Below are 25,612 nucleotides of genomic sequence, written 5' to 3'. Positions count from 1 at the left end.
GCCTTTACTCTAGAATTAATTATACATTATTCATTATTCACATTAATTATGAACCTGTATATAGTAGTTCTTAGTAGTTCTCTGGGAGGTATGAAAAAAACAGTAGTTACTGATTAGCTAATAGTGAACTACCATCTTTAACTGAGTACTATTACTTACTAATTCATTCATCAGAGTTACTTGTTAGTTAATAGTAGTTACTAGAGTGTTAATAATGCATTACTCATTTGTTCCTGTATAGTTATTCATTAATGAAGGATCAGTATTCTAAAGTGTTACCAAATAATGTCTCTAAAATTATTTCAGTGGTAGGAGAATACTTAACTGGACGAATTACACTACCTGAGCAGCCTCCTGGTGGCTACAACCACACTCTGCAAGTTTTGTGTTCAGGTCAGTACACACAGCCCTGCCCATCCCCTGCCAGCAGAAGAGTGCGACCTGCTTTACGGCATACGTTTCATATTTTACTCGTAGCCTGGGTGGAGTTAGCCAACAGCTAACTATAAGACGAAACAATCTAATATGCAAGTCTCAAAACAATGCCGTGGCAGAGCCAGCAAAGAAACCAAAGAGGGATTTGTCGGAGGAAGCGAAGAAAAGAAAGAGTGATCGGACATGAGCCTGAACGCGAATCAATATCAGACAGACTTACCCCAGCAAGCAATTTTATGTCTATTAGACGTCTAATAGCCGTCAAAACATAGCCCGGCCGTCTAGGCTAAAACCAGGCAAAATTTGGGCTGTCAGTGAAAATCTAATAGACGTCTAACCATAACCCAAAAATAGACTAGTCATCAATTAGACGACTATTAGACGACTACATATATATGTCTAATAGACGGTGAATATGGATCTAGGCTAAAATAAGGCTGAATTTGGGCTGTCAGTGAAAATCTAATAGACGTCTAACCATAACCCAAGAGTAGACTAGTCATCAATTAGACGACTATTAGACAACTACATTTATGTTTAAAAGACGGTTAATACGGGTCTAGGCTAAAATAAGGCAAAATTGGGGCTGTCAGTGAAAATCTAATAGACGTCTATCTATAACCTAAAAATAGACTAGTCATCAATTACACTACTAATGAATGATTACATCTATACATGCAATAGACAACTAAATAATGGCTAAAGGATTCTTTTCACTTAAATATAACAGGTTCTCATAAATGACAATCCGTCCAAACAAATTAAATATAAAAGGTTTTATTTAGAAAAAGAACTCAAGATAATGCACAATGATAAAAAAAAAAAAATTTACAAATACAATACAAATAAACATTAAAAGAAAATTACAACGTGTAACAATAAAAATATATTGACAAAAAAAAAATAACATTGACAAAAAAAAGTTAAATAAAAAATGTTAACAATATTTTTTTGGTTTATAAAACAACCTGATTAATTTTCAGTTCCATAAATTCCATGTTTTATGAAAAGCACTCTGAATTACCTTGAACATTGTTGTTGAAATGTGCTATACAAAATAAACTTGCCTTGCCAAATCAAAAACTCATATTTTTATTTCATAATGATCAAAAGATTAAAAGATATACAAGGCTTCCATAACAAATAATAGTAGGGTGCACAGGTTTCATGTTTACCCCCTTGTATTTAGATAATTACAGAGTTTTAGGGCACAAGGAAACACTACAGTACATGTGCATGTATGTTAATCTAACCACGTTTTACTCTGAGTCTGCACTGTTACCCGCTAAAATGTCACGGTTCCTACACATAATGTACATAAATAATAAACACATGTCAAAATGAAAAACACAGATACTTACAAGACCAAAAGCAGGAAAGAATTTGCTTTAACATTTGCTGTTGCTTGCTCTCCGTCTCCAACAGTTGTAAAATGCGGAAATGTTTATCGCGAGATCTGGCAACAGTGATCGAGAGTCAACGTTCAAGTCTCGCGTTGCCAGTGGTCATGTCTCAGTAGAGCCACAGTTGCCATCTAGCGGTTGAGAATTGTAAATTTTTATTTAACTTAAAATTAAATAGTCATATATGTGTGTGGTATATAATTATAATTAATATATGGCTTGGCTATACCCTGATATATATATATATATATATATATATATATATATATATATATATATATATATATATATATATATATATATATAGATAGATAGATAGATAGCTATATATATAGCTATATCTATCTATCTATCTATCTATCTATCTATATATATATATATATATATATATATATATATATATATATATATATATATATATATAGGATATATAGGATTGTGTGACAGCAAAAATATGCTGTTTCAAATATATACTTGCATATAAATGTATATTATACTTGCATATAAATGTATAAATGCAAGTATATCAAGAATCCCACAAGCTTTGTGGTCGAAAATGACTTAACACTATTTTGGTTACACTCATTGCTGGTCTGAATCAGGGCTATAGCCAAGCCGTAAAAACTAGACTATAAATTGCCTCGATTTCGCTGGGTGGACTAAAAGCAGACTACACATAGCCTATCCAATTCAGAGCTAAATCGTGACTACATATAGACCATGTCATGAAATGCCACTTAAATCTTGTAGAAATCATTGACATTGCGAACATGATGAGATATCAACCATCTCAAGCACTTCCTGTCCAAAAACTACAATAAATCAGGATTGACTATAGGTGGGCTACAAATAGCCGGTCTGACTATGAGCTAAATCGTGGCTACGCACAGCCTACACAATATAACATGTCATAGATGTGAAACCAAACACCTTAATCACTGTTGACTTCACTTACATGATGCAATAACATACAACTCGCAAGTTATTTTGGCAAAAACGACATGTAACCAAATGAAAGATTGTTTTGGTTAAAAGTGGGTTACACATAGCCGGACTATATCGGGTCTATAGTTAACCGAGACGGTGAAATGACGGCTATTGCTTGCTTGGACACTTGAACTACGCGAGCAAAAAAACTAAGCTAACATACTACTGTTCTTTTTGTCATTGTATTTTTTAATTCTGGAGTAACAATACATAAAACTATGTAATGATATTTGTAGAACATAGTGTAACATGGGCTACTTTACCTGGTAAGTGGACATGGTTTCCAAAAACGGTTTCTGCATTTGGTAGTTCCGACAGCTTAGTCAACAAATGCGCTGCCCATGGGGAAGCTTATACAGTGACAGTATTTATGACACTGGTAACAGACAATTGGCAATTACCGTGAGCAAATGTTCCATGGTGTTGCTTTATCTAAACTGCTTCAGCTGTACAAATTAAGTATGACCCGCAAAGTAAGATCGAAACCAAGTCAAGGGGGTACCAATGATTCCAATAGACGCCAATCTGTCTAACAGAATGCTGTGTGAGATAGTATCAAATGCTGCACTCAAATCGAATAGAATAAGTATAGATAAAAATCCCGAGTCAGCAGCTGACGGTGAGTAATTAGAGATCTGAACTAATGCGGTCTCAACACTATGTTAAGGACGTAAAAAATTTTATAAATCATGGCCACGTTAAACTAATTTGTTCCCTCATATTGATTCAACTAAATCAAGGGAAGGAATTATAACAACATGGCCATGATTTACTAAACCGAAGGAATTAATTATTATATCATGCGCATGATTTACTTAAAAAGGAGGTAACGAATGAGTAAAACGAGCTGACATATTAGTAAATCGTGGGAATTAATTGTGAATATGTGGCCACGATATACACTTTTTTTTTTTTGTCCGCATGTCATGTACGGGGCTCCGTACAATTACAAGTTGTATAAAGTCCGAAATTATGCTACATCAACTCGCAATTGCGAGAAACAAAGTCCGAATTTTGAGGTAAAATGTTGCAATTACTTTTCTTATTTTTTATTCTGTGGTGGAAACAACATTCCATATCTTTGAATTTCTGTGGTGGAGGTTTTCTTCAAACTGAAGACCACCTTTAATAACTTTACCAGAGGCCAAGACTATTGTTGTCTTTGATCAGGACTGAGATGACAAACCTGCGAGGTCCCTCACCCTAAGCACTCAGCCATCCAGAGTCAAAACATGGTGAAAGGGGGGCTGGGGGACACATACAAATGCATAAATCCTGTCCTCTTCCAAGACCACCAAAAAAAGACATCTGTTTAAAGACATCTGCCATCGATTTCAATTGCTAACATGATATTAGACTGAGTTTGCAGTGTTCTCTTTAGCATTTACCCCTGCTGACATATCATACCCCAAAGTTTGTGACCGTCAGTGAACCGTATGTCCCCTCAGGCCGGAAAGAGAGAGAGAGAAATGATAAGAGGCTTCCTTAAATTACAGACTGCAGACTCATCTAGATGGAGTTCAAACAGAGGCTGAGGGAAACAAGGTCATCCATTAAAGCAACACAATTAAAGCTGCAACCCGCATTCTTCGTGACAAATTTCAGGAAGAATAAGGCCAGATTATTATTATAGCATTCAAGAGCCTTCCAGCAGGAGAGCTTTCATCTTGAGGTTTTTAAAAAGATGCTTCAAGCAGGTACAGCAGAGCTGTGTTATTGTAGGAAGTAATACTTCTGGAATACTGTAAAGCTCAAGGATTCGGTCCAAACATCACCTGGAGTCATCAATGACCTTTTAACCAAGAAACAAACAGGGGTCTCTAAAATGCAAATTTTGCTTGGATATGCACTGTCACACATGGTTTGGACATATACTCATTCTTTATATGAAATATAAAACTATACAACTGTATAATCAACATCTTAATCATTTTAATACAACCATTTTGCCAGGCAGACTGGCATGTGGTTTTAGTCCTCCTTAAGCTTTTGTTTACAAAGTTGTTAGCCATAAAGTAGGCAGACATATTTGCTTAAATCCAATTGAGCGATCAGATGCAGATTTGTCAATTCTGAAACTTTCCCACTACATGGTGCTAGTATTATTGTAAAGCTGAAAATGAGTGGTCTTGATTATGAACAATGCACTTTAATTCAGCATGAGCAGCACAGCAAAAATTCACTTCTCTTCTCCTGCTACAAAATGCTGCCTTGCATGTTTAAATGTGTACAATCTGTTAACCACAAGATGGGAAGATTTTCATGAATAACGACTTATGCTAGGACTACACAATATTTTTTGTTACGATAGTCACATAATGTGATTTTGACTCTTAAATTCTTGTCATGTCGTGGACAAGAAATATGTCAGACTACAAGTTGCTTCCATCCAATCATCGCTTGCTGTCTTTAACGACATGCGTGATGTCGAACTAGCGACGGACTTCCAGAAACAAGGGCGTAAACAAACAATGGCTACTGAAGTTGCGTGTTTTGTACAAAGACCCTGTTCAGTCAGCGGCCATATTAGCATCTCCTGGCAGTTATTTCAGGAATCCAAGACCAAGTCCTATCTATTTGAATGGGGGAATCCTGACATCTCAAAAACTGCTTGCCGAACTCATAATTATATAACATATTTCAAATCAGCAACCAAATCTGACATGAACTGTCCCATGAATGTTGTTTCTTATGCTCAAATAGCATTGAAAAATGGACAAACCCAGCAATTGGGTTGTTTTAACCCAGCGGTAGGGTTAAATGTTTGCCCAGCCTGCTGGGTAGTTTTATTTAACTCAACTATTGTTTAAAAATTACTGTATTGCTTAATTAAAATTAACCCAAAGTATGTTGGAAATGAACATTTATTAATGTTCAATGAATAATTATTAAACAATAAACATTTATTAAATTGCTTATTAATAAATTTATATTAATAAACTATTAAACTATTAAATTTATATTAATAAAATATTAAAGCTTATTAATAAACATTCACCTTTTGTCTATTATTGTTGCCTCTAATTGCATCTGGTTTTTAATTTCCCAACTATTTTGGGTTCATTTTAAGATAGCCATATAGCAATTTTTAAACAATAGTTGGTTTAAATAAAACTACCCAGCAGGTTGGGCAAACATTTAACCCAACCGCTGGGTTAAAACAACCCAATTGCTGGGTTTGTCCACTTTCAACCCAACTTGGGTTGTTTTTAACCCAGCATTTTCATCCAACAGATTGTGCCAACATCGGACTGAAATCGTGTATTCAATTGTTTTAAACATGGCAATAAATTTCAGTCTGTTCCTCACACAAAGTCATAAGATTACAGAAGGCAACAGAAAAGCACAAAAGTTGTTTTGAATATTTTGACTGACTTTTGATGTCTTTTTTGGAGCTTGACAGTCACTGATGCTTTCACATTATAAAAAAGAGCAGTGTAAACCTTGTTCAAAATTTCTTCACAGGCAGCACATATCCCTTTTCACTGTCATGAAAAGTATGGCCCAGATATGCTTAAAAATATCATGTTTTGTCTTCCATGCAAGAAAAAAAAGTCATATGGGTTTCAGTGAGGGTAAGCGAACAATCATTTTTGGGTGAACTACCTTTAAAATAAGATTCACATATACTGGAAAAACTACTGAATCACTTCATCCATCTTTCATTCATCTAATCAAGCATGATCTGAACACCTCTTTAATCTGTCAAACCAAAAGCAGAGCAGATGTCTGGCACCCATCATTGGTGCTGTGGGAAATCTGCTCTCAAACTGTCTTATGTAGTTTAATGAATAGCCTCAGTTAATGTCGTCATTAAAAAGCCAAACAGAGGACTTTACTTTGGTATGATGGTAACGTTTTTTCCTGAACAACTGCCCAATGTCACTGTTTTACACTTACACCTCATACACACTGCTGCACACCTTTGGTCATTCCTCTTCAGGTGTGTGTTGAGGTGTGCGCTAGAGTATCTAATAGTAGCTAATTTAAGATGTTAAGCTGCATGGGTGGGCCTTGCCTGAGGATAGTACCTGATAGTACTTTTCAGGAGGTCTGAATGACAACAGTGTCAAACATCTGAACTAGATCAATTTAGACGTAATGATAATATCACTGTTTGTCTGAGAATTCAAGTTTGGTGATTCATTTGACTGCAGGCATGAAATAGTTTTGTGGTATAATATTTTGTGCTGTGAACTGTAAACCTATAGGAGCTTCTTCCTGATCTGACCTATAAAAGATAAAGTTTAAAGGGATAGTTCACCCAAAAATGAAACTTTGATGTTGATCTGCTTACCCCCAGCGCATCCAAGATGTAGGTGTCTTTGTTTCTTCAGTAGAACACAAATGATGATTTTTAACTCCAACCGCTGCCGTCTGTCAGTGGTATAATTAAACACATTGATGTCTTAAGACATGAAACGATCGTTTTGTGCGAGAAACCGAACAGTATTTATATCATATTTTACCTCTAATACACCACTATGTCCAACGGCATTCATCACTCGATTCATGAGGTCTGATCGCGCTCTGACAGCGGCAGTGATGTCTCGCTCTCATTGAAGTATATGCGCGAGACATCACTACTGAAGAAACAAAGTCACCTACATCTTGGATGCTCTGGGGGTAAGCAGATAAACATCACATTTTCATTTTTGGGTGAACTATCCCTTTAACCCATATGATTTCCTTTCTTTCATTCAAAGTCAGCATGAAATGAAAGTTTAGGGAAACTTTCAGGTTACCCCGCCCTCACACCAGTAAACACATCATCAGAGATGTCGCAGCAAGAGGGAGGGGAATAATAATAGTAATTTTATTTATAATGCACTTTTCAAGTACACAATGCTCTACAGACAGTAGCAGATAAAACAAATAAAATACAGAATTACAGAAATTATACAGTGCAAAGAAACAGTAAATCAAAAAATTCTAATCATTGCAATAAATCTGTTCAATACAATAAAATAATAATCATTAATCTATGTAAGCAATTTTAAAAAGATGGGTTTTTAGCAACTTCTTGAAACTGTAAAAGAATCAGCAGAATGAAGAGAATGAGGAGGTGTGCATGGGGTAAATAAGTCACAGAAGGGGCAAAAGTGTTAAAGTGAGAGTTTTAAAATCAATTCGCGACTGAACAGGATGCCAATGCAGATTATAAAGCATGCGTGTGATATGTTGATGTGATGGAGTATAGGTAAGACCATGTGCTGATGAATTCTGATGCAGCCGTTTTAGCTGGTAGACCAACAAAAAGTGCAGTACAGTAATCAATCCTGGAAACAACAAATGCATGAATAAGCCTTTCAGACAATGAGGAGAGGCCTAATTCTAGCAATGTTTCTGCAATGATTTTGTGATACTCTTAATATGTGAGTCTAATGTCAAATGAGCATCAGAAATCACACCAAGGTTATGAGCTTGAGTAGATGGGAATACTACACTATCATCCATTATTCATTAACCTTTATGAATAGCCACTGGTTGTTGACAAGTTTAATATAACATCTGTTTAACTTATAACATGAAAGTAAGGTTAATAATATAACTTAGATAAAACATTTTTCAGTTTTACTCAAATTAGTGTGATGCAAAAATGAGTACACCCTACCCCACAACAAAAACTACTACATCTAGTACTTTGTATGGCCTCCATGATTTTTAATGACAGCACCAAGTCTTCTAGGCATGGAATGAACAAGTTGATGACATTTTGCAACATCTATCTTTTTCCATTCTTCAAGAATGACCTCTTTTAGAGACTGGATGCTGGATGGAGAGTGATGCTCAACTTGTCTCTTCAGAATTCCCCATAGGTGTTCGATTGGGTTCAGATCAGGAGCCACTGAATCACTTTCACCCTGTTCTTCTTCAGAAATCCAACAGAGGCCTTAGATGTGTGTTTAGGGTCATTGTCATGATGAAAAAGTGCACAACGACCAAGGGCACGGAGTGATGGTAGCATCTTCTCTTTCAGTATAGAGCAGTACATCTGTGAATTCATGATGCCATCAATGAAACACAGCTCCCGACACCAGCAGCACTCGTGCAGCCCCACATAAGGACACTGCCACCACTATGTTTCACTGTAGGCACCATGCATTTTTCTTTGTATTCCTCATTCAGTTGTGAAGCCATCAATTCCAAAAACATTTATCTTGGTCTCATCACTCCAGAGTATAGAGTCCCAGTAGTCTTCATCTTTCTCAGTATGGGCCCTGGCAAACTTTAGGCAGGCTTTTTTGTGCCTAGGCTTTAGGAGAGGCTTCTTTATATATATGGTGCACACCCAAGAGAGAAATCACGAGTTCATACTTACATATAATCAGATATAGTATAAACAATATGCGTATTTGGCGTGCTGTCCGAGGAGAGGGTTCAGAGTCTGGAATTTGGCCCGAACCCATGAGCACTCCTCCTCCCATCCCTGGTTGGGATAGGAATAATCGAAAGTGAAGAGTTGGGGTGGAGGAGGGATGCTGAAAAAAATGTTGTGGAACAGAGGTAAATCGGCTCTATATATAAGCCTCCACTCATACTGATTGGGTAGATTATCTGATCAGGCTCCTCTCAAACTTTGTTAATAAATATCATTTGTAGAGATGACAGTAATTCGGATTTGGAGCTGATGTAAATTTGGGTATTATCAGCATGAAAGTGATACCCTAAGCTGTATTTCCTCAGAGGAAGCAAATAAATACTAAACATTATAGGACCCAAGACAGATCCCTGAGGAACACTATGACAGACCTGTCCAGTGTCAGATTTGTTGTTTCCCAAGGAAACAAACTGGGAATGATCAATAAGGTAGGATTTAAACCATTTAAGCACATTACCAGAGATACCAAGCCAACACTAAAGCCTAGAATGGAGTGGCACACAGTGTCAAATTCTGCACTCAGATGTAACAACACCAAGACGGTAAAGGCTCCAGAGTCAGCTGAGACAAGCAGGTTATTCATAACTCAAACCAAAACAGTATCTGTACTTTATAAACCCAGATTGAAAAGGTTTGAAAAGCTTGTTGAATGACAAGCCACAATGACACGTTCCAAAATCTTAGCAAGAAAGAGAAGATTTGAGATAGTTCTGTAATTTGAATGGTCAGACTTATCACATCCAGGCTTTTTAAATAGCTGCAAACTTAAGGGCTTTTGGAACAATACCAGTAGTAAGGGAGGTGTTCATAATATTAAAAATTATAGGACTAAAGCTACAGTATTTACCTTGTTGCTAAGCTTGATTAAACTTGACAGCAGTGCACTGAGAAGGATTCACCTGATTTCCAACCCATTTAGGGTTTTTTTGTCAGATGAAGTGTTTTTGTTACTTAATTTTGCATTTTTGTCCCCACATATATTCTGTGCTCATTGTAAGGCGATAAATATATGTCTGGAGTGACGCCAAGAGTAACGAGGAGGTCACTCTTCTCACTGGCTTATCAGGTCCATCGCCCTGCCCTGCATTTAGCATCTCAAAGCTGTGGAGATAGCCATCATTTTCTGTCACCCTATCCACCTAGAAACAACCTTTCCAGTTTAGACTTGCAAATTCTTACTGCTTCTAATTTCACAGCGTTTTCATTAGCCAAGTCGTGAAGGATAGTCTTGACTCCAGGACCCTTTAAAGATCGAACTCACAGTCTGGTCTCTGTACTGCCCCAGTCTGGAAGAGCATCTTAATCCCAGTACTCTTGTGTAAAGGCATGTGCCATGCACAGACAGGTTGGTAATAACAGTGCTCTTGGCCTCTAACATTAGATGCTTTAGAAGTCAGTCTATGAAGCAACACACACTGTTAATGAAGTTCTTTATTAGCGGTAAGAGACACAGCTTCAAACACAACTCCTTCTCAATAGATGGTAAAATGACACTCTTTGTGAAGAAGTTGTGGCCTTGGCTGATCACACATGTTCTGTATGAACTTCCCCTGCAGACAGTGGGAGGGTCCTGCTACAGGTCACAACCTTGACTTGATACCTTAAACAACAACTGTGCCTCAGTTAGCTTTGTTCTTAATCAACGCTAAAAGAACGAAAAAGAGGATCAGATAACAACATTTGCATCACAAAAAGCTACATCATACGGTGAAGAGGTGATTCATGGTGTAAACACTGGGATTAAAGACTTTCAGATTAAGTAGGTTATCTTCCCTTTGTGAAAAAGAAGTGCACTTGTAGTATACTTCATATTGTAAATTGTTTTTACAATATGAAGTAGCATGGGCTAATTTCGAGCTACAGGCAAAACAAGTGAAAAATGTCAATTTGAGGTTTTCACAAAAATGAGTTCATAGCGATCCCAATGCTCCAAATAGCAATTAAACATCTAAAAGTATCTTGTATGTTTTCTGGGAGGAGTACCTTTTCAGTGTCCATGAAAAATGCTGTTTCTTTTTTCTCTGCTCGCTTCTTGACGAGCGGCGCTTCCTCTCAGCACAAGTTTGGTATCGTTGTAAAACACAGCATTCCAACTTTGCGAATATTCATAGCGATTCTCGATGGCATGAGTCTGAAAGAATGAAATGTGATTTTCAGACTCATGCTGATATAATCAAAACGATCTTGCCTGCGCTGACTGAAAGAATCGAAGCGTGCATGCGACGCCACAGCGTGCGATCCCACATATACACAGAATTACAGTATTTAAAAAAATCTGTCTTGGCGAGTTTTCATGCAAGCATTATCTGTTATGTCTTAAGTGAACGTTTGGTTAACTGTTGGGGAAAAACATCTGATGTTTAACATTATGTATACGTGTGGAACAGTAGGTCTTAATATATGGCTGTCTGTTTAATTAATAATCAAACAATTGTGGAATCACGGAGAAAAAGTTCAATATATTTTTCACTAAAGACATGGGTTTTGACTTGGTTTGTGCCAAATTTGGTGGTATTACCAGGGATTTTACGGTATGGTTGCTAGATGTTTTTTTCTCAAAATTGACTTTGCTGACTCTATTAACTTCAAACAGGTGTAGCTCAGTAATTTTTTTGTTGGATTCCAACAAATCATCATTTTGAAGGGTTTTTTTTTAATAGAGAATGTAAGAATAACATAACTTTTGAAAATTTGCTCATTGCAACTCATTTTGCCAGCACGAGTCTACGGAAGAGGATTAGGGCCAAACCATCTTGAGATTAAAGTTGTTAAATTTCGAGAAAGAAATCGTTAAATTTCGAGAAAAAAGTCGAAATAAAATGTTGAGAATAAACTCATTAAATTACGAGAAAAAACTTGTTAAATTTCAAGAAAAAAGTCGAGATAAAATGTTGAGAATAAACTCATTAAATTACGAGAAAAAACTTGTTAAATTTCGAGAAAAAAGTCGTTAAATGATGAGAAAAATGTCGTTAAATTTCGAGAAAAAAATCGAGATAAAATGTTGAGAATAAACTCTTTAAATTATGAGAATAAAGTCATTAAATTACGAGGAAAAAGTCGTTAAATTATGAGAACAAATTCGTAATTTAACGAATTTGTTCTCGTAATTTAACGACTTTTTTCTCATAATTTAATGACTTTATTCTCAACATTTTATCTAGACTTTTTTCTCGAAATTTAATGACATTTTTCTCATAATTTAACGAATTTGTTCTTGTAATTTAACGACTTTTTTCTCGTAATTTAATGACTTTTTTCTCGAAAATTTAACAACTTTATTCTCGAGATGGTTTTATTTTTTTATTATTGCTTGGCCCTAATCCTCTTCCGTACGAGTCACATTTGCAGATAATATAATATTAATTACATAAAAGGCCAAGTACACTTTCATATTATGTCATATTATTTTTCTTAACACTCTTAATACACTTTTTAAAAAATACACTGTAAAATGTAAAATGAAAAGTTTTATTTTAAAGTAGGCCTACATTTTAAATAATTATGTTTTAATAATATTTTGTCATGCTTTAAAAAAAGTATACTTGTTTTAATGGATAGTAAAGCACACTTGAATGATGTCGTTTTTTCAACATTTCAAATCCCTCAGTTCTCACCATCTCCGAAAAGCAGAGCCAATGTTGATTCTTGTTTTATTACGAGCTCTGTCCTGTTTATTTTATGTGTGATTCTCCGGAAGTTCAAGATTTAGCTGCTCCATATCTTTTTTTTTTTTGCTTGTTGTGACAACTAACTTATGCCACTTCCACACCATACATGCGTCAAAGTAGCCAGAGCAACTTTTCTCTATTACGGATGTGACGAGAGACACACACGGGCAAATCAGGTCTAAAATATAAACACTTATAATAGGCTTACCATAGTGAATTAGGGTAAGATAAAAACATACTTAGAAGTATTGATGATGAAAGGATTGATGATGAAAAGTAAAGATTATTTAAATTTGATAAATTTGGATCAAACAAAATTACTAAATGTACCTTTAAGTCCTACTTATGTGGGTCAAAAAATAACTATGTATATCTAATTGAATTTAATATACATTTAAACTATAATCAATTTTCTTTGAATTCCAATAAACATGCACTGTTTATTTACAATATATAGTATAAGCCTATTCTTTATTTCTGTAACTTGACAAAAAATCCTATTTTAGCCATTGTTTGTAATGACCAGTGTATAAAAACACCTTCTGCATTAATCACCTGAAGAAGAAATGCTAGCATAACTGCTTGGTTGGAAGACTTAAAATCTCACTCCTGCAAAGCTAATGGTATAGTGCTGCCAGGTTTCTTCTTTATACATCATCTTCTTAACATCTTTGTGGTCGGAAGTAGGCAATATAAAGCAGGAATATCCCACATGTGTGTTTGAATGGAGAGCAACATATCAACAGAAAAGGTCAGGGGTACCAAAGGTTGTGAACTTTGGGGAAACAGCTTTATTAGCTCAGTAACAGCACTGCCTTCAGACAATCACTAGTTAACAGAGAGCAAAGTCGAATGAAGACACAACAAGAGCTTAGGATAGTATCCTATTTTTAAACAGGCTATCTGTGCACAAATGAAAATATAATTGCTTTGCTTTCATGAGCTTCATGTTTTCCATCATATCTGAAGTATCCCTTTTCCACTTTGACCTCTTCCCCTCTTACATTCCTGTCTCTTCTCAGTATGACAAAAGCATGATGAAGTGGGTTTCGGATGGAAATTCAGAGGCAGGGGTCTTTTTTGGGGAATGTACATGCTTGGGACCCTCTTTCATATTGATTTAAGGTAGTCAGGAGAGCATCTAAAACTGCTTGTTTGCCCGTTCATGGTTCCTGCACAGGTTTGGCAGCACTAAAAGATCCGTCAAAGCTTAGATGTGATTAACATTTGACTCCAGACTAATAAAAACGAATGACAGTGTTGGGGTCAGAGGGTCGAGATCAAGGCTCATAGGATGTCCTCTCAATTTCCAGCCATGCAGATTAATGGGGCCCCTGTGGTAGGAGCAGCGAGTGGCTATTTTTCAGTATCACTTACTCAGTGAGGCCTCTGAACCCTTAGGCCTCAGTGCACTGCCCACCTGTTGCCCCATTAACTACTAATGGACTGCACAACCGCCCGTTTGAAGGGGAGCGGCGATGCAGGGGTGAGTTAGATTTGTAGTTTCAGTCAATTTTCTTTGAAAAGCTTTAATTGTTCTATTTGTAGTTGACAAATAACATGACAAATGTTCATGAACCAGATTTTAGAATATATATATATATATATATATATATATATATATATATATATATATATATATATATATATATATATATACAGTACAGTCCAAAAGTTTGGAACCACTAAGATTTTTAATCTTTTTAAAAGAAGTTTCGTCTGCTCACCAAGGCTACATTTATTTAATTAAAAATACAGTAAAAAACAGTAATATTGTGAAATATTATTACAATTTAAAATAACTGTTTTTTATTTGAATATATTTCACAAAGTAATTTATTCCTGTGATGCAAAGCTGAATTTTCAGCATCATTACTCCAGTCTTCAGTGTCACATGATCCTTCAGAAATCATTCTAATATGCTGATCTGCTGCTCAAGAAACATTTAATGTGTACAATTGTACAAAATATTTGTGTACAATATTTTTTTTCAGGATTATTTGATGAATAGAAAGTTCAAAAGAACAGTGTTTATCTGAAATCTAATCTTTTGTAACATTATAAATGTCTTTACTGCCACTTTTGATTGATTTAATGCATCCTTGCTGAATAAAAGTATTTATTTCTTTAATTTCTTTTCAAAAAAATAAAAATAAAAATTCTTACTGACCCCAAACTTTTGAACGGTAGTGTATAATGCTACAGAAGCTTTGTATTTCAGATAAATGCTGTTCTTTTGAACTTTCTATTCATCAAGGAATCCTGAAAAAAAAGTACACAACTGTTTTCAACATTGAAAATAATCATAAATGTTTACTGAGCAGCAAATCAGCATATTAGAATGATTTCTGAAGGATCATGTGACACTGAAGACTGGAGTAACGATGCTGAAAATTCAGCTTTGATCACAGGAATAAATTACTTTGTCAAATATATTTAAATAGTACACAGTTATTTTAAATTGTAATAATATTTCACAATATTACTGTTTTTTACTGTATTTTTAATGAAATAAATGTAGCCTTGGTGAGCAGACGAAACTTCTTTTAAAAACATTAAAAATCTTAGTGGTTCCAAACTTTTGGACTGTACTGTATATATATGAACAAGAAGAAAAAAAATATTAGAGAATATTTTTTGAAGGCAAAAAAAACAAAATAACGACTTTTCAACAATATAGTGATGGGCCGATTTCAAAACACTGCTTCGGAGCTTTCTATATCGGCCCATCACTATATTGTTGAAAAGTCATTATTTTGTTTTTTTGGTGCACAAAAAGTATTCTCCGTCAGTTTATAATATTAAGGTAGAACCAGTGAACTCACATGAACTGTTTTAAATATGTTTTTAGTACCTTTATGGATCTTGAGAGAGGAAATGTCATTACTGGCAATGGAGGCCTCACTGAGCCATCGGATTTAATCAAAATATCTTAATTTGTGTTCTGAAGATGAATGAAGGTCTTACTGGTGTGGAACGACATGAGGGTGAGTAATAAATGACATTATTTTCATTTTTGGGTGAACTAACCCTTTAACCTTGATATTATATCCTAATGCATGTACCTTCTTATGCACATGAATAAATATTTGGTAAAGTGACATGGAAGTTATTGGAAGATTAGAATGTCAGTGTGAAATGATTAATATACAGCAATATTACTAGCAGGTCATCTTCTGGACCCCCACTCTGAAATTTATATGTGGGTAATGTTGTGTGACACTTTATTATGACATTAAAATTAATTTATGTTTTACAACAGATGCAGTAAAGTATGTGCTAGTGAGGCAAAAAAATGGACAATTCTTAGTTTTATGGAATATTTCAGAATGTATTATAAATGATTTATCCATGCACAGCATTTTTTTAATTAATGTGCCTTCATAATCTTTAATCAAAATGACTTCCCCTCCCTCTTCTCTTCTCTTCTCTTCTCTTCTCTTCTCTTCTCTTCTCTTCTCTTCTCTTCTCTTCTCTTCTCTTCTCTTCTCTTCTCTTCTCTACTGGAGTGAGGGCGGGGCAACCTGTCACTCACATGAGATCCACCAATAGAAAACCACAAGCATCCAATCAATTCCCCATGGACAAAGTCAAGTCCCACCTTACATTTTTTCTTGTCCACAAAGTCATTTCACTAGGATATATGTCACAATAGAGAAGAAAAGACTATCGCAACATCTGTTTCATTATGACTTTATGCAAAAAGTGAATGCTAATGGATAGATTTCTATGGAGTTAATATTATGCCAAAATTAAACAAACAAATCCAGCATTTGCAAACAAACAAGATCTGCTTTGCAAAGGAAAACTCGACTCACAAACAAACAGAAAGTGATGCGCAAATACAAAGGTCAGTTTGAGCGAAAACGCAGAGGAGTTACAAATATATGTATTGTGTTTTACAAATATAAATAAATGAGCCTACATCATATTTCACAAATAAATACAAACCATCATACAAATGGCATGGAGCCTTTGAACAAATACCAAATCTAGTGCATACATACGCACACCTGTCTGTTACGATTGTAAAACACTTATGAGATCTCTCGGCTTGATTTTCTCACAAATGTGTGCAGACACATTTTCTCACAAATGCAGTTGAGCAACTTCCTCTTCCAAAACAGCAGATGGCGCTTTGCTATGGGTCAATTTACGCTAGTCTCCCGAGAGAAGCCCTGAAACATGTTTATAATAATAATAATAATAAATGTTATAGCACCTTTATCTTAAAGCACTTTACAAACTTGTAAGACATTGTCAGAATGACACCATATGGTAGCCTGTCATCACATTTCAACGCCTCTCTATTTTAATACTAAACAGTTCTGGATTTCGCTGGACTTTTTTCTGAATTTTGCCATCTAAAATTACTGAATTTGCGGCGGCCTTTCTCAAAATTTGAGGCAATATTTACAGCATGTTTTCATGGTTTCACAGAGATCATCGCCCCCCCAGTGGCGAGACATTGAAATTTCCAAACGTTTCGAAGCCTCATTTACTGAAATCATTTGACTTTGGCAGTTTGATACACGCTTCGAACCACTGATTCGAAACAAAAGATTCGTAAAGCTTCATGAAGCAGTGTTTTGAAGTTGCCCATCACTAGATGTTGTTGAATAAAGTTTTTTTTTTTTTTTTTTTTTTGATGCGCGAAAAATACATTAAAAATAACATTAAGGTTGAACCACTGAACTTTAAAACAGTCACATGAACTGTTTTAAAAATGTCTTTAGTAGCTTTCTGGGCATTAAAATTGTTAATTAACTTGCTGTCAATGCAGGCTTCACTGAGCTATCGGATTTTATCAAAAATATCTTAATTTGTGTTCAGAAGATGAATGAAGGTTTTACAGGTGTGGAACGACATGAGGGTGAGTAATAAATGACAGAATTTTCATTTTTGGTTGAACTAACCCTTTAATTTCTAAGGTGGCACCAGACCCTGATTTGGCAGTGCTATGAGGACTGACAGAAAAGCACTGAGCTTGAGTTGAGATGCAGATAATAGCCTATTAACTTTAATAAATTAATAAATATTAAAAATATTGTGGAAGGGTGTGGAAATGGCTAATAAGCCAATAAGTGCTCCTCTGCAGCATCTACTACAGTGGTAATTTATTCTTTTTTATTTCTAAATAAGTGTTTGCTTTCCTACATCGTGAAACCTTTAGTTTTACAAATGGGGACAAACTATGAAGTATGACCAAATAATGTTTTGGACATCACATTAAAAATAACATTCAAACTGGGCAATATTTACAGCTTTGAAGTACTGGGAAAAGTTGTGTGAAGCACTTAAAAGCACTCGAAAACATTAAATATATTGTGGCAGAAATGTTAGATATACATACATATATATTCTCCTATATGTATGTACATCTAACAAGTTTGATTTCTCATCTTCCCCATCTTCATATACAGTTTGTTCCGTCTGTCAGGACCCCGGAGGCTGTGGTCTCTTTCACTGCAGGTCAAACTACATGAATGCAGCCACACGATGGCAGTGTTATCTTCATAAAGCCACGGAGTTCCGCACATGTTCAGTTCCCAGTGGAAATTAATAACATTCTCAAAACCATATCTAGTAGGTATTTGTTCAGTTCCCAATGGAAATAACACAACGCAAAACTAATATCTAGTGTTCATGTTTTGTAAAGCGTATCTTCTGTTTGTTTGTTTTTTCCTTTAGATCTGGTTTTACAGCAGTGACATCTAACTTAGTTACTTGGGAGGCATTTTAGAGAAAGGGCTTTTCATAATTATTCTTAATGTTTTGGTAATATCCCGGGCTATCTGTTACATGTTTTCGCGGCTCATACTTAATCCCGGGTTAGGCTACTGTATTAACGTTTTAATTTGCATATTTATAAGGTCAACAGCACTGGACAAATCCGATAATGCTTGTTCATCTGCAAAATTGCAGCTAACCATATACAAGCAGCAGGATTTTACATGCAAGATTTTTCACAGAATGTCGTGATATTAATAATGTGTAAGATTATATATCATATACATTTATGAAATTGTGTGTTTAATATGAAAAAGGTCAGATTCTGTGTAAGCAAACAAACAAATGAGTTAAAAAAAATAACAAGAATATTTTTGCCTATTCTTATATATATATATCAGTGGCGTTTCCAAGGGAGGCGAGGGAGGCAGTCCCTCCTCAAAAAAAAAAAAAAAAAAAAAGGATGAGAAATGATTCTATATTACATATGAAACAACACAAATATTACAAATTATGACATTAAAAAGAGCGCAAGTCACGCATATTTCTAAAGGAGCACTGCCCAACAGTGACACCCGCAGGTAAAGTTACAGCAGGAGTCATGCCTCCATTTGGTCTCATAGAAAACCATTAGATCCCTAAAGCGTGCGGTGGGTTTTGTGGGGGGTAATTGAGAATGAATGGGGGAAAGTCACATGAGAGGAGGCAATGTCTCCATCGCGCTATGATTGGATGTAATTGGTTATGATTGGATATGATTGGTTTGTGTGATAAATCCCGCCTCTTGTGCACGCTCCGTGCGTCAGTTTGAATGAACAAATGATGTTCATTCAATGGGATCATTCCCCGTCAATGGGAAGACTAATTGAAAAGTAAGTAAACAGATCACCAAGTTAGATATCACCGCTTCAATCAAACTTGAAATTGACTGAAAACATGATGACTGCAGGTTTTTTAGTGCAATCAGCTTGGTGAAATTAAAGATACATCTTTGTGTCTGTGACAGACGGTGTTTACGGAGCATGACTGATGATCCAAAAGCCTAAGTTGACAATTAAAAAAACCATCAATACACAAATAAAATATTTTGTATAATTGTTACAGCCTTTAGTTATTATTTTGGAATGAATGCAAAAATGCTTAAAACACTAACTTGATGAGATTGACTTGGTTTTGATAAATAGAACATTAATTACATTGTTAATGTGAAAATACAAAATAGAATCGTATTTGCTTTCTTTTTTCTTTTTTGATGTAAAGTAAATGTAAAGTAGCCAAATGTATATATATATATATATATATATATATATATATATATATATATATATATATGTATGTATATATATATATATATATGCATGTCCGATATTTTCCTCAGACACGGAGACTTTAAACACAGCGGGAAGTTGCTGCCGCTGTACAAAAATCATGAATATTTAATGAGGTTAGAACCAAGGCAGTTATGATTGGTTGTCTGTTGCTAGGATACACCTGTGTGTGAAATAAAGCTGTATTTAGGGTTAACCCCAACAAAAGAGATGCTAACCCTGCTCTAAAGCAGATTCATAACCCAAGGTTAAAAACGTGTTTTTTTTTTTGTTTTGTTTTGTTTTTTTAATGACTTGCCTTTACCTGGCATTTAGCTAGTTGTATGAAAGACCCAATTTGAATCCAAGCATTGTTTACAGTGTATGATTGTCTAAAAGCATTATTTATGCTATCAGTGAATTGCACTGCAGCACAGACTAAAGGACATCCACCCCACAACATACCTGTCCACCATAAAAAAAAGCGCTCCGCACATGGATCGTGTGTAATAAGACTACATTTCCCATGCTGCACCGCGCTCGCGTCGTTCCGCTGCTGTCACTTCGCAGATGCGAGAATCGCCCAGCAGCATCTCAGCCGAGCAGCAGCGCAAAAATGCACTGAAATACGCATCTTAGGACATTTCCACCCTCTTTCGGTTTGCCATGAGGGCGTGTGATGGGAATAACGGCGATGTTCGCACCGGAATACGTCTCTTTATTTTGAGAGAAATGCGGATTGTTTTGCGCTCGAGGTGTTAACGCAGAAAAATATTCAAAAATGAAGAAGCAATTCAATCGGATGCGACAGCTCGCCAACCAGACTGTTGGCAGGTGAGCTCTATGATCTTAAATACGATCATTTTACAGCGTGACGAAGTTGTTTTATTATTTATTTACAGAAAAGAATGGGAAACCATCCGTAGTTACCAATTCACATACATTTTCCCATTCAAACTTTCACTGTTTCTTAATACATATATGCTTATTTAAACACACAAATGCTGTCTACTACTGCTAATAGCGTCATCTTGATTGCGCAATGCATCTTAAAATAGCTTTATTCATTATCATACCCATGCAATGTTAGGTATTATTATTGCTAATTAAAGGCTGTGCATCCGTGTCTTGTACGTAACGGGCTCACTGCAGAGGCAGTTCTTCCAGCAAAATGCTTCTCGGAGGTTCCCCATGGCACTGACACTACACCCCCCTCTGCACAAGCCTCCCGGATGCATTTCCATCAAATGCAGCTTTATGTAGCACTGCTGTATCAGCACACGTTGATTTGAATGAGGGCTGTGAGAATGACATGTCTCCAGTGCCAGCTGATGCAGTGGATGGATGCGGATGAGAGGGAAATGGGAAAGGCGCAATGTTTTCATCGCACACTGATCTCTGGGAAAAAAAAGAAAAAAAAAAGGAGGAGTTGGGTGCAGTACATCAGCAAGATCTGTCACTGATGGAGAAGGTCATCATTGCTTCGATTCACGCAGAACTTGTGTACTGCAGATTGCAAGTGTTAGTTTTAGAATGGTCGCTGCTGATGCGGTTGTCACATTTATCTTGTTTACGCTGGAGTGGGTGTGTGATGCTTGACCTTTCACATGTTTGTTTCATTCTTCGCCTCTCTTCTCACCTGGTAAGGAGGGCAGCTTGTCATGCACGAGGCGTTGCGAAGGGCCAGAAGGTGTGCATCGCTATCGAGCAGCTCCTTGCTGGGTGATTATGTTGTGGGTCATCATTTCAGATGCATTCTCAGTGGGTGGTTAGAAGGGTCGGCTCTCTTTTACCGCCTCTGGCTGGCATCAGCAGGGAAATGGCAAACCCATGCAGCTCCCCCAAACCATTTCCAGCTTTGCTCAGGGCATCAGGTTTTGTGTGTGTGGGTGTGCGTGTATTTGTGCGTAAGCCTTGCATTAGTATTCCCTACCTTTCCTTGCTAATGTCCAGGGAACTGTGGCAGCGGCCCTCGGTGGCATTCTGTCTGTAGCTGTGCGGTAATGAGAAACAACATGTTTCCTAAACAACACAGTGTCCTGACTCATTAATAATATGTTCCAGGGCCGGAAAGGGCATGTTGGACTGATGTTTGCTTTGGAATATATATTCACATGTTCCTATCAGAAGTCGCATCAGCTCAGAGTGACACTTAGAAACTGTGTTCATGACCTTGACAGTCTTACAGAGGTAATGCAGTGTAAGAGATTGTTCCATGGCTCTTGTTATGACTTATGTTATGCATTATCAACACCATTTTACTTTTGCTTGTGACTTAAAGGCACAGTATGTAAGATTTTTTAATTAAAATATCCAAAAACCACTAGAACAATGATATATGTTCTGTTGACTTGTGTACTTACATTATCCCAAATGTTTCCAAGAATGTTTAAAACCAGAGAAATAAGTAATTTTAACCAGGACACGGACTGTGTCCGTGTGTCACCTATAGCTAAATTACATCATACCCGCTAGTGTTGTCAAAAGAACCGACTTCGGTACCGATCGGTACTGAAATTTAAAAAATGTGATGCTTTGAGTGCTGTTGAGTGGATTCGTAAACACCTCTGATTGGCCATTGTGTTCTTGCTCTCATCGGACATGTCTGAGATTGGCTACAATGATCAAAGCACACGGAAGTGTTTAAATTTGAAAGTGTTTTGACAGCAGTAGGGCTGGACGATTAATCGAAAGTAATCGAAATTCAGAACATCTAACCGACGTAATTTTCCCACGTCAGTTATTTCAGTTTATTAATCCTGTTAAAGGGTTAGTTCACCCAAAAATGAAAATTATGTCATTAATGACTTACCCGTTCCAAACCCGTAAGACCTCCGTTCATCTTCGGAACACAGTTTAAGATATTTTAGATTTAGTCCGAGAGCTTTCTGTCCCTCCATTGAAAATGTCTGTACGGTATACTGTCCATGTCCAGAAAGGTAATAAAAACATCATCAAAGTAGTCCATGTGACATCAGTGGGTTAGTTAGAAGTTTTTGAAGCATCGAAAATACATTTTGGTCCAACAATAACAAATACGACGACTTTATTCAGCATATCAGAAACAAAATAATCACTCATTAATCGTAATCAAGGTAAAATGTTCAATTAATCGAGGTTTTGATTTGAACTCATAATCGTCCAGCCCCAATCAGCAGACTGGTCCACGATAGACGCAGGCTTTCAAACGCTCCCATGTATATCTGTGTAAGCGCTTGGTTTTGCACTGCATTGATGACTATTTACAATGTTTTTGAAGTGTTGATCATAGTAGCCAATCACAGACATATCCGATGAGCGCATGAACACAGTGGCCAATCAGAGGTGTTTACGAATCCGCTCAACAGCGCTCAAAGCGTCACATTTTTTAAATTTCAGTACCGGCATGGTACCAAAGTCAGTACTTTTTAAAGTGTTGTATATAAAACTAATACCCGCGCTACACTTGATTTACGGTTTTATTTTGTAGAAACCATGGAAAGACCAAAGACTCTTTAATATATTATGTGTTTTATTAGACAGGTGAGCAACTGTTTGGATACATTCATCGACAAATAACTAATCTTGTTATATAGCTCAACTTAATAAGTGTTATTGTTTAAATCTTGTTTTCTTGATTTACGGCGAGTACCATGTTTTACCATGCCTAATATCAATCTAGCTTACTGCAGTGTGCAACAAGTGTCTCCTTGTTGGCTCCGAGCAAACGCACAGAGTTGCATTATAACAATTTTCAGCACACAAATGTATCTAATATGATAAAACAGCGCTGCTTTACCCCATATACATTTGACCGGAAGAAGCGTAAGCTGCGGCATAATAAAAGTTCCACTGCTCTCGAGATGTGTGTCGCGCTCGTCTCTCATTATCAATCGCTCCAGCGGCCTCGTTTCTGCTTGCACTGCACTTTCCCTGCTCTGCTTTATACTACAGTAATGTTAATAATCTCATCCATGAACATGATTTCTGCCTGAGTCCCATCACGATTCTTTTCCACCGGCTGTAGACGTGAAGACAACACCTCCCATGATTCTGCGAAATCAAGGCATCATCAAACTATGCCTTTGTTTTGAATAAGCGACCTCTAGTGGTGAAAATTTACATAGTGTGCCTTTATAGTATTTCATTAATTTGTGTTGCTGCTCTTATTGTGAATGATTCATGCATGCATAAATACATTTTTTAGTTTATAAAAGATGTGATCAAATTTGAATCAAAATGTATTCTTCCTGTGATTTGACTGACTTTGCTCTGCTGACGTATGCAAGGACGTGATGCAGTCAAAATTCAGCATTCAGATATTGCTTAATTTAATCACGCAACACTCACTTTTTACTAGCCATGTTTCCAGTCACCTATTTTTATTTTTTTGCATAAAAAAAAAAAAAAAACGCTGGATGGAAACGCCAAGATGTGCATAAATTATAAAAATGTGCATTAAAAAAACGTATGCGCTTAATTGCATTTTTTTTATCCACTAAGAAGACATGCACATAAAGTACGATAAAAACACATTTATCCCTTGATGCCCAACAACAAACTCACATGACTTTGCCTCACAGTGGCTGTGATTGGATAACTGGACTAACCAGTGGATCACTTTCATTGCAGCATCTCAGATGTTGGTTTGATCTGTCTGAAATGCCTCAGCCAAAGTCTGTCATCAGAATTATTTGGTATATAATGACCTACCAGAAGCGTCTCACATGATTGTGTTCCCAAACGCCATCATCTGAACGCAAGATAACATGACAGCTTTTATTGTGTTTCATCTGTCATTTATGATGTAGGAAAAAAGAGCCACAGTTGCAGTTTCAAATGTTTTATGCAATATTCCAATTTTGTGCATAAAATAAATGTGCAACTTTGGATGGAAACATAGCACTTTAAAGTTCACATGGCACAGAAATTAGAAGCATTTGCCCTATTAAGATATATTTCTGAGTGAAATGATTTGATTATTTTCTGTTTGTGTTCAGAACTTGAAGAACGTAAACTAAAATATAAAATTACTTTTTAACATGAACAAGTCTCACATTATATAACACTTAAAAATAGTGAGAGAAACATTATAAATGGATACACTACCGTTTAAAAGTTTGAGGTCAGTATTTTTTTAATGAATGAAATTAAAACTTTTATTCAGCAAGGACACATTACAAAAGTAATGTGACAGAAAAAGTGATAGAATCCTGAAAGGAATGTATCACAGTTTCCACAAAAATATGAAGCAGCACAACTGTTTTCAACATTGATAATAATAAGAAATTTTTCTTGATCATCAAATCAGCATATAAGAATGCTTTCTGAAGGATCATGTGACACTGACACATGCTGAAAATTCAGCTTTGACATCACAGGAACATTTTAAAATATATTAAAATAGAAAACAGTTATTAAAATATTTAGTAATATTTCACAATATTACTGTTTTTACTATATGATTCATCAATGGTGAGCATAAGAGACTTATTTCAAAAACATTTAAAAATCTTACCGATCCAAAACTTTTGAACAGTAGTGTAATTCAGACTAAATTCTGTTTGGACGAGTCATGCTTGAAGCCACTGTAATAAAATAGTCATCACACTGCAATACTGTGCAGCCCTTTATGTATTTGACATTTGTCCAGATGCTTTTATAGCTGTGTCACCCTCCCTCCCTCCCTCCCTACTGTTTTAATTTCTCATCATTTGT

The 25,612-nt window shown here is 36.0% G+C and overlaps 1 protein-coding gene across 5 annotated transcripts in view; it reads left to right on the top strand.

The window, feature by feature from the left end:
- Window positions 1–20,479: 20,479 nt before the first annotated feature.
- Window positions 20,480–25,612, top strand: part of arhgap44a (Rho GTPase activating protein 44a) — an 84,015-nt gene continuing 78,882 nt past the window's right edge. For all 5 annotated transcript variants that reach the window (XM_048182801.1, XM_048182827.1, XM_048182820.1 and 2 more), the window contains exon 1: window positions 20,480–20,749. In XM_048182801.1, coding sequence (XP_048038758.1) covers window positions 20,697–20,749 — 53 coding nt within the window. In that variant the 5' untranslated portion in view covers window positions 20,480–20,696. The remainder of the gene's footprint in view (window positions 20,750–25,612) is intronic.

Source organism: Megalobrama amblycephala, linkage group LG1 (genome assembly GCF_018812025.1).
Source record: "Megalobrama amblycephala isolate DHTTF-2021 linkage group LG1, ASM1881202v1, whole genome shotgun sequence".
NCBI classification, from domain to species: Eukaryota; Metazoa; Chordata; class Actinopteri; order Cypriniformes; family Xenocyprididae; genus Megalobrama; species Megalobrama amblycephala.
This window is presented reverse-complemented; position numbering and strand designations above follow the sequence as displayed.